Consider the following 13363-nt stretch of genomic DNA (forward strand, 5'->3'; position numbering starts at 1 on the left):
ACAGATGCCCTGTGGAAACTTGCACTCCTGCAGGCTCTGTCTCTTTTGGGCCAGGTCTCCATATTAGAAACAGGCGATGAGTGGATCACTGCAGTGTGTTCCATTGCTGAAGGTATGACCAACACTCTTACGTGCCCAGTTCTCCCTGTCTGGGGCACTCAGGTGATTACGATGGAAAAACAGGCAAAGTTGCAGGGGTGGGCAGCAGTGCCCAAATATTCCTCACCCTAGGCTAAGGGTCCACTGGACCCGTGAATGAGGCTGGGCACAGATGTGTGGGGCAGGGACTCCCACAGTGGAAGAGAGCAGATTGAGGATGTGAAGAACACTGTCCTGCTACACTCTAGAGGACTGCGTAGGTTCCTCAATAAAAGTAATGGAAAGAGCCCTGTGCTCACCTACAATATAGGGCCCTGGAATAACTAATGAGGGAAATGGGGACATTCTTGTTACCCAGTGCATCGATTCTTAGGTGTAAAACATCACCCACATTCTGCTGCCACCAATGTTTCGGCATAAAAAAAAAAAAGCCACCAAACCATGTCCTGATGTGCCCAAACACCAACCCGATCCATACAACAATGCCCACATTACAGTTCATAGACACCCCCTTTCCAACAGGCCACTCCCCTTTCAGGGTCTAAAAAACCGAACTAGGGTCAGAGATGCTTAAACTGTAATGTCTCATATAAAACAATAAAAGTGCTCCAACCTGTTATTATGGAGCTCTGTGAGATTCAGGGCCTCCTCTGCCTCCTCCCTCCGGGCCCTTTCCTCAGCCAGCCTTTCCGATAACTGGGAGAGCTCTTGTTGTGTAGCGTCATGATGGAGTTCAGCCTCGGTAAGTCTTAAAAAAATAATAAAATAAATAAATGACAGGACATGTAAACATTGTCTGACATGGCCATCAAATAAACAGATTAGTCAGGAACCATTTGGAGAACCAGCAGCTGCATCATAACCTCTTCTGTACGGATAATTGTGCCCCATTCAATATGAGATTGCTTTGAAAGCCTGTGAGAGACTTGAACAGACAAAACCCATATCAGGACATCATCATAATCTTCTACAAATGTCATAGAAGGGCAGACCACAGGTCATTTCCATTATCAGGTTTATCCAATAGTTTATCAAACCTTTGTTCTCCTATGAGAGTCCAGCACTAAGACACGTCTCATCGCTAAACAGAAATCCTTCTCCCGCCAACATGAGATCTCATTGGCCCTAAGCGCTCTTGCTCTGAATACCAGTGGAAGAATCAGGAATGTTCTGACAGAATATAATTCTCTCAAGGACTGCGAGGAGAAAGCTAGATCGTTATATAATAGAAAGGTCCTTGGAGACATTAACAAACCTTCTTCTCAGGTCAGCCAGCTCGGCATTGTCTATTTCCACAAGGACATTTGCTCTCTCCTGAGGAGCTCCTGGGGGTACTTCAGTCAGGATATTATTCTGTGACAAAACAGGAGGGAGGTATTAATTCAGCAATGTTAAAGGTTTCAATAGGTGGTTCTTATATAGCGATCTACAGCTCTACATGAAAGGAAGGAAGTGTTGGATTGGTAAGGAGAAATAAAAGACATTGAACATAAAGGAGCCTTCTGGGCCTGCAGACTGTGTGCTTCATAAATTACCCTTTAATGGGGTTTTATGTGGGCATGAGATGTTCATTCAGAAAAGATTTGTAGAGGATTGATGGCTTCACAATGTTACAAAGCCTAAATGCCATATTCTATGTTTATACAGCTCTAGGGGGCAAATGTATCAAGCTGAGAGTTTTCCGGCGGGTTTGAAAAGTGGAGATGTTGCCTATAGCAACCAATCAGATTCTAGCTGTCATTTTGTAGAATGTACTAAATAAATGATAGCTAGAATCTGATTGGTTTTTCAAACCCGCCGGAAAACTCTCAGCTTCATACATTTACCCCTAGGAGTATCTATAGTACTTACACTTGTATAAGGGCCTTGTTAATAAAATGGTACACACAAGTGTTGTAACCCATAGCAACCGGATGCTAATAGTAATTTCAGTGTAGCTTAGGAATAAAAGCAAACATGTGATTGGCTCCGATTTTACTATAAGTTACAGCACATTTGCATACACAGTACAGTACCAGAGTTCACCTCAATATTTTTTTGTGCCCAATTTCCCACTGAAACTATCAAATTTCTTAAACATTTTCTATTTAAAACATTTGGGTCTACATTTTGTTGAGAATACACAGCACACCCCTCACTCCAATTATTTCAATACAAGCAGGGCGCCATATAGTCCACTTATTTATTTTGCATTAAACTAAATATTAAACAGCAATATCATCTACCTAATTACAAGAGCATTATACAGCAAACCCCCTACTCTACGTTTACGTCATGTTTTGTCAAACACATACTTGTAACACAGAGTATGACTAGGAAAGACGAGGCCAACTATCAGTCATGATTTCCCCGTAAAAAAAAACTATTATATTTTAGCATGGAGCAAATTAAACTAAACGCATGACGTAAAATTAAATTTTATTAGTAAAACTCAATTTTATTTAGTGTTCGTTTGAAGTGGAGGATGTAGGACAGGTGCAAATTACATTTTGCAGGATCTATGTGATAAATTAATTGTCATTGAATATGAGATGTTTATAAATCTGAAATTCCCGAAATTGCCACTTTGGTTCATGCAAGATGACATCAAATGAATTATTGAAAATGAGTTTAAATGTATAAGCCGCAAAGTTCTTAAATGTAATCAAGGCAATGTGGAAAAGATTACTAATTGTTTTTACAGGGTAAACACCTAATGGATTAATAGCATTCAGCTAATCAAATCTGGGATCACTGTTGGGGAAGGTGGTATTTAAATGAGGAGCCAATACCTTTATCCCATAACGCTTTAAAGCAGAAACCTGGTGGCTTTATTTACTTATTTCATTAGCCTTTATTTGAATAGTATAATCATTAAAGAATATCCCCCCGCACAAGATTTTTTTTTTATTTTTCTCTTATAATATTTTACACACAAGGGCAGTACAAAAATTTAGGTCGTTGCTATCAGGTGCTACTTTTAGTAGTAATCTATCACAATAGAATAAAAAAGAAATAAAAGCAGCACTACTTCCAACGAAGGCGCACTAAAGACGCAAATATTTAGTCCAATACTGGGAAATTATATCATTGAGGGGATTGTTGAAGATGGATAATACATAAACATAACTCATAAAACCAAAATGTTTTATTGATATGCATTAAAAATGAATTTAATAATTAAAAAGCGAAATATTAAAATGTTGGAGTCTGGGACAGGTAAATGAGATGGGAGTACACATGAGAGTGTAGTGGTGGTAGAATCACCTATATTTATGTATCTCCCTATCGGATAGAGTAGAAGTAGAACTGCTTTTCTTTCTTTGTTATTTTATTTGAATAGTGCCTACTACTATTACAGAGAGAACATACAAACTCCACATAGATAGTGCTCTAGCCAGAACCGAACCCATGGCCCCAGTGCTGTGACACAGCAATGCTAACCAGTGTCTAAACGTCTGTGAAACGCGTCAGAGATATATCATGTGCTCTGAGCTCTGGGATTACATGATCTTTGAGGGCACATTTGAGAGACAGGACTTTGCTACTCCTAAAACTAACTACTGGAGGTCAGGACCTGGTCTTCATACAGTGAGGGACTGACTCTGCAACACTCCCAGTGGTGAGTATGTGTATTCTGAGACGGTTACTCACCTCCACTTTCGTGAGAGTGCCATATTCTGTATGCTATTGAATTAAACGGTTGACAGTGTTTCACTAGACAACAGGAAAGGATTAGGACACTAATATATAGAACATAAGTACATCTCATTATCTGCACCTACAGAAATCACAGTATCAGCCTATGTATTATGAAGCACAGTTCCATGTAACTTGCATTAGAACAGATAACTGTTATTAGGTCTCACCTGATTTGTGACTTGTGCGGTTTGGAAGTCCCTTTGAAGTTTGTAATACTGACTCTGCAAGTCAGTGTACTTCATCTGTGTATCATTCAGTCCCTGTGACACGTTCTTCAGCTGAGCGGACAATACAGCGTTCATCTTCACAGATTCCACTGCCTGGGAGAAAACGCGGAGTGTGACGCGGCTTCATAGACAGCAAGACGTCTACTAGTAATTCACAGCGACTACATTAGCTATAACCGCTTCTCGGAATAGTTGTGTCAGGACTGTCTTATTCATTTATCTGCGGTACAAAAAGGGTTCTGCACTCTAACGTCTCGCGTCCGCCCACTCTGTTTTGACTGGTTGTATTGTTTCTGTAGGCCACGTGACCATTAATTGCGTCCATGCATTATTCTACATATCTGTTCCCATTTCCGATCGGTATGTATTTATATTATGTTGTTATATGTTGTAACCTCCTATGTGCAGAGCTGCAGAAGCCTTGTGGCGTCTTGTAAATAAATGACAATAATAATAATAATAATAATAATAATAATATCTACATATTTAGCTCTCCTATCCCTGTCTTGATTTGCTATACAAGCAGGACTCTTCTTATAATCTATGTGCCTATGAATCATATGAACAAGACTCTTACCTTGGCATTAATCTGCTGTATAATTACGTCTCTTTGATATAATTCTTGAATGTATCGTTGTACTTCATTCTGTGTTTGCCCCTTGTCTCCTCTAAGTGTATTCACCGTTTCTGTAACAGGACTTCCCACCAAAGCCATTTTCTCCACACCCTGCAGAAATAATGGTCATGTATGTTAGGTTTTATGCAGATTAAGACAATGCTCTTTATAAACCTTATACAGTGTTTAATAATCCGGTGTTATGTGGACAGATGTGCTGTAACCCACAGCAACCAGATCCTAACTCATTTTTTAGTTTAGCAATCGTCAAATGTTTTATTTTCCACAGAACATAGATTGACATAGATTACAGCACATTTCTACACATTGCACAGTATAACTATACATTGATGTGGTCATTTTTAAAGCTATAAACATAAGTAAAAACACAAACCATGTAGTTCTTTAATAGAGTATACGTAATATATCAGATGGAAGAGTTACCTTTTCTCCATATAAATTACTGCCAAGTTTATCAGTTTCCTGGATTTTGTACAGTTCTGTATGCCGACGGTCTCTCTCAGCCAGCGTCGCGTCGAATTGTTGATGTCGAGACTGCACTTCCGTAAGGAGAACATTTTTCTCTGATCTAGGCATGAAAAGTGTAAAGAAGGAAATAAATTAATTTATTGCACCAGTGCCTGGAGGTAAAATTCAATGTCACTTATCCAGACAAAAGATAACCCTCAGATTTTGGATATCTGATTAGGATTTAATAAGAGCTTGGTTATCCGCTATTTACGTAAGGATACAAAACAGTAGTTTTCTATTTATGTTCTTCCGTTGGGGGACATTGACAATGGGGTACAGAGGGTCCAAGCAGGAGTTTGGCACTTTAAATTTTCTTCAGTAAGTCTGACAACTTCTCCCAGGTCTATATCCCCTCCCCGCAGGAAACTCAGTTATTTTTCTATCCAAACTTCACAGGAGAGAATAGAGGAAAAGTACCAAGCTGGCATTATATTGTGTGACAAACCAACTATATGTTGTGTCTACAACGTTATATGAAATATCTATACTGTAAAACAATTACAAAGAAGATCAAAGAGCTCAAAGGCTCAGTATTGCAAGTCAAATCCATTACTTGGTATTTCACACTGAACAATCAGTATTTGGCACACAGCATTTAAAAAGAAAAACACTGCTGCAGGACTTTCCATACAGATTAAATAAGAACTCTGTTTTTCAGTTTACTTATTTATCATCATCACCACAATCACCATTTATTTATATAGCGCCACTGATTCCGCAGCGCTGTACAGAGAACTCACTCACTTCAGTCCCTGCTCCATTGGCGCTTACAGACTAAATTCCCTAACATACATAGAGAGAGAGAGAGAGAGAGAAAGACTAGAGTCAATTTTGATAGCAGCCAATTAACCTACCAGTATGTTTTTGGAGTGTGGGGGGAAACCGGAGCACCTGGAGGAAACCCACGCAAACACGGGGAGAACATACAAACTCCATACAGATAAGGCCATGGACGGGAATTAAACACATGACCCCAGTGCTGTGAGGCAGAAGTGCTAACCACTGCTAACACCCCAGAGGCAAAACCTCAGGGTGTCCTATGTCTGGGGCCCTCTCACTCTCTGAGTTACTCACTTCTGCAACGTGCATTGTGTTAATGATACTGAGCCACACAAATCACTGTTACTAACACACCGTCCCGAGCTGTATATTTATCCAGGAAATGTACCGCCCAATATCCCAAAAATATGAAGAAAACTAATGCACACCCCCAATCAAGCTATAATCAGCATTAGCACATCCGTTCACCACAAGACTATATCCCCTTTCATCGATGAAAAGAGTGACTGTTGGGGAAAAGGGTGTAAGAAAGTAGACAAAGTTAACAGAGGGTACAGAGATAGCAGCTAAAGTTGGCACAGTGTACCTCAGCTCAGCCAGCTCGTGCTGAAAGCCCGAGACTTCTCTCTCCAATCTCTGCTGTTTGACTTTCGCCTCTTGCAGTAGTCTCTCCAACTCGTGCACTCTTGTCTTTAGTTTTAAGGATTCTGCTGCGGAATTGTTGATCAGCTCTGTCACCTGTCGAACGAAAAGAAACAATTAAAACAAATACACAATGGAGTCATTTTAACTGCAACAAGGTCAACGTTTGGGATAAAATGTGCATACACATACTAAAAGTTGGCATCTAAAATTATTTGGGAGCTATACAGAAACAGCACAAGCAATTAAGCAAGCATTAAAGTTTGCCTGTCCTACACACTGTGAAGACAGCCACTGTGGGCAGACTAATATTTGGAAGACCCTCATATGCACCAGCATATGATTACTAGATATTACTAGAGGTTTTAACCATTTTTTTTTAGGCATGCAGTATGGATCAGACAAAGGAACTTCTAGGCGTTGTTTTCATGAATGTCTGCCTACAATCTGTGTAGGTAACAGGCAAACTAACTACCATAGGTGCAAGCGGGTGCAGCTACTATGGACCACCCACAACTGAAGGCGGCTCCTGGTAGCAGGCATACTTTAAAGAGTACCTATCACCTACAACCACCTGCAAATTAAACAGAGATCTGAATAGACAGCACAATTAAACTTATGTCACATGGTATTTATAAAATTATTGTAGGGGTCATGCAAACCAACAAATTAAAGTTGTCTCATAGTAGAATACCCCTTTAATAGTACATGAATGATCAGAAACAATGCATGATCGCTACTTGGTTCATATTTAAACTTTGATTCAACTTTTACTGTTGCTTTGACCCATGTCGGTACAAACTCAACAAATAGTCAACACAACAACAAATGTATTTTTTCCAGTGATACAACATACCTGAGTTACTTTATCGGGTTGTGAGGAGAAGTTCATGGTAAGGTATTCAGATTCTGTGACCTCTTGAGACATTTTAACTGAGGAAGCATCTTGCTTAGCATCACGAACGAAGGTTCCTTCTTTAAGTAGGTGGAGCAATTGCTCTCGATCATGTTGCAGGCTTGCCATTGCCTTGGAGAAAGCATCAATCTGTTGAGCGTAAGCCGCACACTCCGAAGAGAGCCTGGTGACTTCCAAACCTTTGCTTGTTGAAACATTACACAAAGAATCTATTTCAGCAACCAGCTGATCCAGTGTAATCTTATTTTCAATGGCAAGCAGATGGTCATGAAGGAGAGAGTTATTTTTCAGAACACCGTACAGTTGGGACTTAACATCATCCAGCTGTCTTTCAAGACCATCTCCTCGGGTCTTCTCATTTTTTAGCTCAGAAGCGTACTTCCATTGCAGCTCTTTAAAATCATCTATCAAGGAATCTCTATTATTCTGAAGGGCAGCCATGGCTTTTCCGAAAGACTCATTCTGAGAACTAAGTTCTTTATTCTCAATGAGAAGATCCTGGCAAGTCTTATCAGTCTTTTCTTCTGTTTTATTAGTTTCATTACTGAAAGAAACAGTATCTTGACCAAGAGTCAAAAAGTCCTTGTTATATTTCTCCTCTAAATCTTTCACCCGATGAACAGAAAGATTCTTAGAATCATTTTTCATTCCGGATCCAACAAGAAGTTTTGCTTTGTTGATTGCAGCAATGAGAAGTTCCTGATCTTTAACTTTTGAAGTTAGTTTCTGAATTTCCAATTCTATAGCCTCAGCAGACTTTTGTAGTGTCACATTTGTATTTTGTATCTCTCTATTTTGCTTTTGGAGATCACATTTTTCTTGTTCTAGATTCTTAATATAGTCTAATTTCTGTCTCAACAGTTCTTTTAACTGGTGATCTTTTAGAGACAACACTTGATTTAGGTCTTCTCTATAGCGAATCAGCTGTGCCCCCAACATAGCGTTTTCAGCGTTCAGGTCATCAACCTGATTTAGAACATTCCTGAGATCCTGTTTCAGAACACTGTTTTCATTAGAATTGGAGGTGATAATGTCGTCTTTCTGTTTTAGGACAGTCTCATTACACTGATTCACGCTCTGCAATTCAGAGCTGAGCTGGTCCCGATTAGTTTGAAGTGAAGACATTGATTTTCTAAAGGCCTCGATTTCACTCGCTATCAAATCCTTGTCATTTATTGCTTTTTCATACTTCACTTGAAGACTTTGTAATTCTTTTTCTAATCTTTGACATTCCAAATCAGATTTTTCCTTTTGGGCGTGGGCAGTGGACAGATGACGCTCATTAACTTCTGCTTGTTTCCGATACTGTGTTTGTATTTGTTCTAAGTAACTGGATAAATCCCCAGCTTTGGAAGAAATTAACAAAGATATCTCTTTATCTTTGTTGTCAATTATTTGCTTCATATGCCGAGAAATTGTAACCTGTTTCTGTGCGTCTGACCTAAATTTCTCGCTCTCTAATTTAAGCTGATGAAGTTCCTGTTCTTTTTTTGTTAAAATGTTCTGTAGGGCCTTCAATTCATCATCGCTGGGATGTCTAGATATCTGTTCAATGGGCCGCTTTTCTGATTCCAGCTTTTGTAGATCCACTTCTTTGGACTGAAGAACGGATTTCAGTTCTTCAAGTTTGTTTCTATCAACAACATTTCTGCCTTTTGTTTCACCGAAGTCTTGTGAGTGCTTATTTATTTTCTGAGACACAATGGACTCTGGGCTCCTATCAGACCCTGTGGATACTGGCAACAAGTGCCTTTTGTCCACTTGTTCTGCTTCCTTATCAACAATGGTCTCCCTAACCTCAGAACTTCTAAACTCTGCTGTAAGTCTGACTATCTGATCCTTGGCGTGTTCCAGCAAATTGTTCTTATCTGTGAGTTCCTCATTCAAGAGCGATACTTCATTTATTGTTTGAATAAGCTGAGCTGATGTATGGTCAAGTTCTTTTTTAAGATTTTCATTTTGACTATTTGATTCCTTTATAGCTCCCTCAAGATCTAATATCAGCTCATGAAATCGTATTGAATCCCGATGAAGCTGATTAATCTCCTGTTGCTTCTCTTTGAGAAGTTCTTGCAACTCTTTGGATTTGCTCTTTGTTCCTCTGTTATCATCTCGAGCACATTTGACTCTCTCTTCTAGATCCCGTAAGACTTGTAACTGGTGTTCTTCCTTCTCTCGAATGATATTGTTTTTCTCTGCCCTGAGAAATTCTACTTGTTGACTTAGAACATTAGTCTGCGCCTGAAGGGACTTAAATCTGTCAGAGAGTAGGCCGTTGTTATTGACAACCTTATGTAATTCCATCTCCAAATTTTCTCTCTCGTTCTTCACTACACAAAACTGGTCCTGTAAAGTTCCAATCTCTTCTAGTAGAAGTGCCTTGTCTTTCTCCAAACGTTTTACTTTTTTACTGAGATTACTTTTTTCAAGTTGCGTGTCACTTAAGTCGAGTTCTAATTTCAGGATGTTCTCCTGTTCCTGCTTCAGAAAGACATCGGAAGAGTTTATATTCTCCATCAGCTTGCATCTTTCTACTTCATTGAATGTCAAGCTTTGCTCGGTATCCATAAGTTTAGTGCTTAGCTCTGTAACCTTTTCAGACAGGACATCGTTTTCAGAACTCATTTCAGAAATTTTAACCTCCATATCAGATTTATACATGTTCATGTCCGTCTGTAATTTATCCAGTGCCGTTTTAATGACAAACAGGCTATTATTTTCCTTCTCTTTACTTTCCAGGCCTACTTTCAAGTTTTCACAAGTATCTTTTAAACTTTTGTTTTCTTCCATTAGTTGGAGATTTTGATGAGAGATTTCATCAAATTGAGATGTTTTCTCCGTTGCTTCAATCTGCCTGTCTGCTTCTAATTTTAATTCCTGTATTATAACCTCTCTAGATTCCAGTGTTGTTCTAAGGTTGTCCATCTCTTCACTGCCCTCCTCGATCTGTTTTGTCAACTCCAGATTTTCAGAATTTAGGTCTTGAAGTTTCATTAGAACATCCTGCTTTTCTTTTTTTGTTATATCTATGACTCGTCTCATCTTATCAATCTCATCAGTTATGTTTTCATACGCTTGAAGAAGAGACTCGTACTCTTTATTTAATTCCCCATGTTTCGCTTTCCATCCAGTCAACTCAGCCATCAGGGAATCCTTCAGAGAATTCAACTGGAAGGAAAAATCTTCTTTTTCTTGAACAATATTTTCCATTGTAGACTTAAGGCTTTCACAAGCTGCAGAGAGGTTCTCGTTGACCAATGAAAGTCTTTCGTTCTCAGAGAGGAGAGCTTTATTTTTATCCGTAAGTGGGGAAATCTCAGACATTTGCTTTTCATGAATGTCATGAAGTGAATGGCTTAGTCCATCTACTTCAAGATTTAAGGATTCTACTTTTAGCTTTAGTGCTTTGTTTTCTTTCAGTAAATCTTTGCGCGACACTAATGCCGCCTGCAGCTTTCTTTGGATCTGATCTTTGACGCTACTCTCTTCTGAGATTTTTCTCTTGTGGTCCTGAATGAGATCTTCCATTGCCTTGCTGGTGCTCATAACTTGACCCTCAAGATCTTCGATCGCTTTCTGCTTTAAAGAACAATCTTTACACATGGGCGGAACACAATCTCTCAATCCTTGTAGATTATCCAAAACGGTCTTTGTTTCAGGAACCACTTGGTTAAGATCAGGGCTTTGTAACAGCAGTGTACTGCTGGACTGTACCATTATTTCACCTTTTTTTCTGGAGTCATTTAACTCTGTCCTTAAACCAGATATTTCAACATTCGCCTTTTCCAGTTTTGAAATGTATTCATCCAGTTCTCTTTTGACTTGATTATAATCAGCCCGGAGTCTATCTGCTTCTTCTTCATACCCTTTTAAATCGCTAGACATTCTCTCCATGTCATCTTCAGACGTTCTTATATTATTTTGAAGGGAATTTTGTAACGCAGCAATTTCTTTATCTTTTTCTGATATTTTAAGGACAATCGATTCAAGACTATGGTTAAGTTGAGCGATTTCTAACTGGTTCACCTGGCAAGCTTTAAAATGTGCATCTTTTTCATTAGTTAGTTGTTGGATGGTTAGTTGGATACTTTCATTCACCATTCTAGATGCCTCAACCTCTTTCTGCAATGCTGTAATGTCAATTTTCATGCTTTCTTTCATAGTTTCATATTGTTCCACCTCCAATGATCTAGAGTCCACGACACTCTTCAGGCAGTCTATTTCTTCTTGTTTCTGTTCAATATCACTGTAGAGTTTTTGCATTTCATTTTGCCATAACTGCTTCTCACTCAACAACTGCTCATGTTCCGAGTTCATCCTCAGTAAGTGTGTATCCTTCTCATGGATGCTTGACTTCAACTCACAAACCACATCTTCATACTCCTTTATTTTCTGTAGCTCTTCGTTTTTCTTTTTCTGTTCTTCCACTTCATGTGCTTTGTTATCCAGCTCCATATCTTCCTGGAGCAGCCGATCCTGTTGTGCTTGAATCTGGTTTTGCAGAGTATGCGTGTGCTCTATTTGCTGGTCGTACTCTGTGCATTTGGCTTCATAAGCACGTTGTAAGTCTGCATGTGCTTTCTGTAGCAGCTCAAATTGTTTAACACTGCTGCTAAGACTTTGTAATAGGCTAGCGTGCTTTTCTTTGTTCTTAAAATTTCCTTGGCTGCATAGGAGTGATGCATGGACATTATTATGAACTATAGAGTTTTCGGTGTGTGAAAAAGAACCCTCTGTGCAACTAGACTCAGGAGTGACCACAGTGACGGGTGCCTGAAGACTCAATACAGCAGATTCCAGCTGTTGTGCTTTTTCAAGGCAAGATTTGAGGTTTTCGAGATTTTCCACCAGATGTGAATTTTCCTCCTCTAAAGTCTTCAGTTTTTCGTTCATTGCATTTTGTGTTTGAAAAAGGTTCTGGTCTTTCTCTTGAATGGTTTTGATATAATCCTGACACATACTGTCTTTTTCTAACGAGCTGTGCTGCAATTCAGTTACCTTATCCTGGAGTTCCAACACAAGACTTTCCTTTTCTGATAGAATGGTGCAAAGCTCACTTGTTTTTTCATCTTTATCTAGCAACTCTCGCTTAATAAGTTGTACGCAAGATTGAAGCTCTTTATTTTCACTCAATAAAGATTCTAACCTGCCATTTAAATCTTCAATAGTTCTACTCAGTTCTGATGTTTTCAGTTGTTCTCCATTTAACTCATCTTGCTTATTTTGCTCGAGTTTCTCAAGTTTTTGCATTAAATCTTTCCGAATAACTAAAGCTGCCTGCAGTTTCCTTTTTAAATTTTCCCTTTCTTTATTGAATTTTTCTAACTGGAGGTCCTTCTCATTGGTTAAATTGCTTAAATAGGTCTCCTTATCAGCTAGTATCTGTTCAGAATGGTGCAACTTCATCTCACAAGCCCCAAGTCTCTCAGACAGTTGAGATATTTGAGACTGACAAGAACTTTTATCAGATTGTAACTTCTGAAGTTCTAACTGCAAACTATTTTTCTCTTCTGAAAAAGTGACCATTTCATTCCACATAGACTCCATGGCCTGCATTAGAGAAGTATCCTTTTCTTTTACCTGATTACTTAGTGTGGATATCAGCTCCTTCTGTTGGTTCAACTGTACACTGAGATCTTGGGCAAGAGAATCTTTCTTCTTGGCTTCGTCAAGGAGCTCTAGAATCTTCGTTCTCTCTTCATTGAGTGTTATGTTACTTAATTCTAATTTATCCTTGGTCAATCTTATTTCTTCCTGTAAAAGTTCAATATGTGTATTCATCTCCATCAAAACCTTCTCTTTTTCTTCTAAGATCTTTTGCTGATTAGATGTGGTCTCTTTCACAACTGCAAGTTCCTCCATAACAGAGTC

General features: G+C 39.0%; 1 protein-coding gene across 1 annotated transcript in view; it reads right to left on the reverse strand.

The window, feature by feature from the left end:
• The window catches only part of LOC142103914 (uncharacterized), a 57830-nt gene that overhangs the window by 1323 nt on the left and 43144 nt on the right, over window positions 1-13363 (reverse strand). Inside the window, exons 23-29 of the mRNA XM_075188295.1 lie at window positions 7433-13285; window positions 6521-6672; window positions 5068-5212; window positions 4585-4734; window positions 3948-4100; window positions 1355-1452; window positions 713-847 (exon numbers count right to left, since the gene is read on the reverse strand). Coding sequence (XP_075044396.1) covers window positions 713-847; window positions 1355-1452; window positions 3948-4100; window positions 4585-4734; window positions 5068-5212; window positions 6521-6672; window positions 7433-13285 — 6686 coding nt within the window. The remainder of the gene's footprint in view (window positions 1-712; window positions 848-1354; window positions 1453-3947; window positions 4101-4584; window positions 4735-5067; window positions 5213-6520; window positions 6673-7432; window positions 13286-13363) is intronic.

This window comes from Mixophyes fleayi, chromosome 10 (genome assembly GCF_038048845.1).
Source record: "Mixophyes fleayi isolate aMixFle1 chromosome 10, aMixFle1.hap1, whole genome shotgun sequence".
In the NCBI taxonomy this organism is placed as follows: domain Eukaryota; kingdom Metazoa; phylum Chordata; class Amphibia; order Anura; family Limnodynastidae; genus Mixophyes; species Mixophyes fleayi.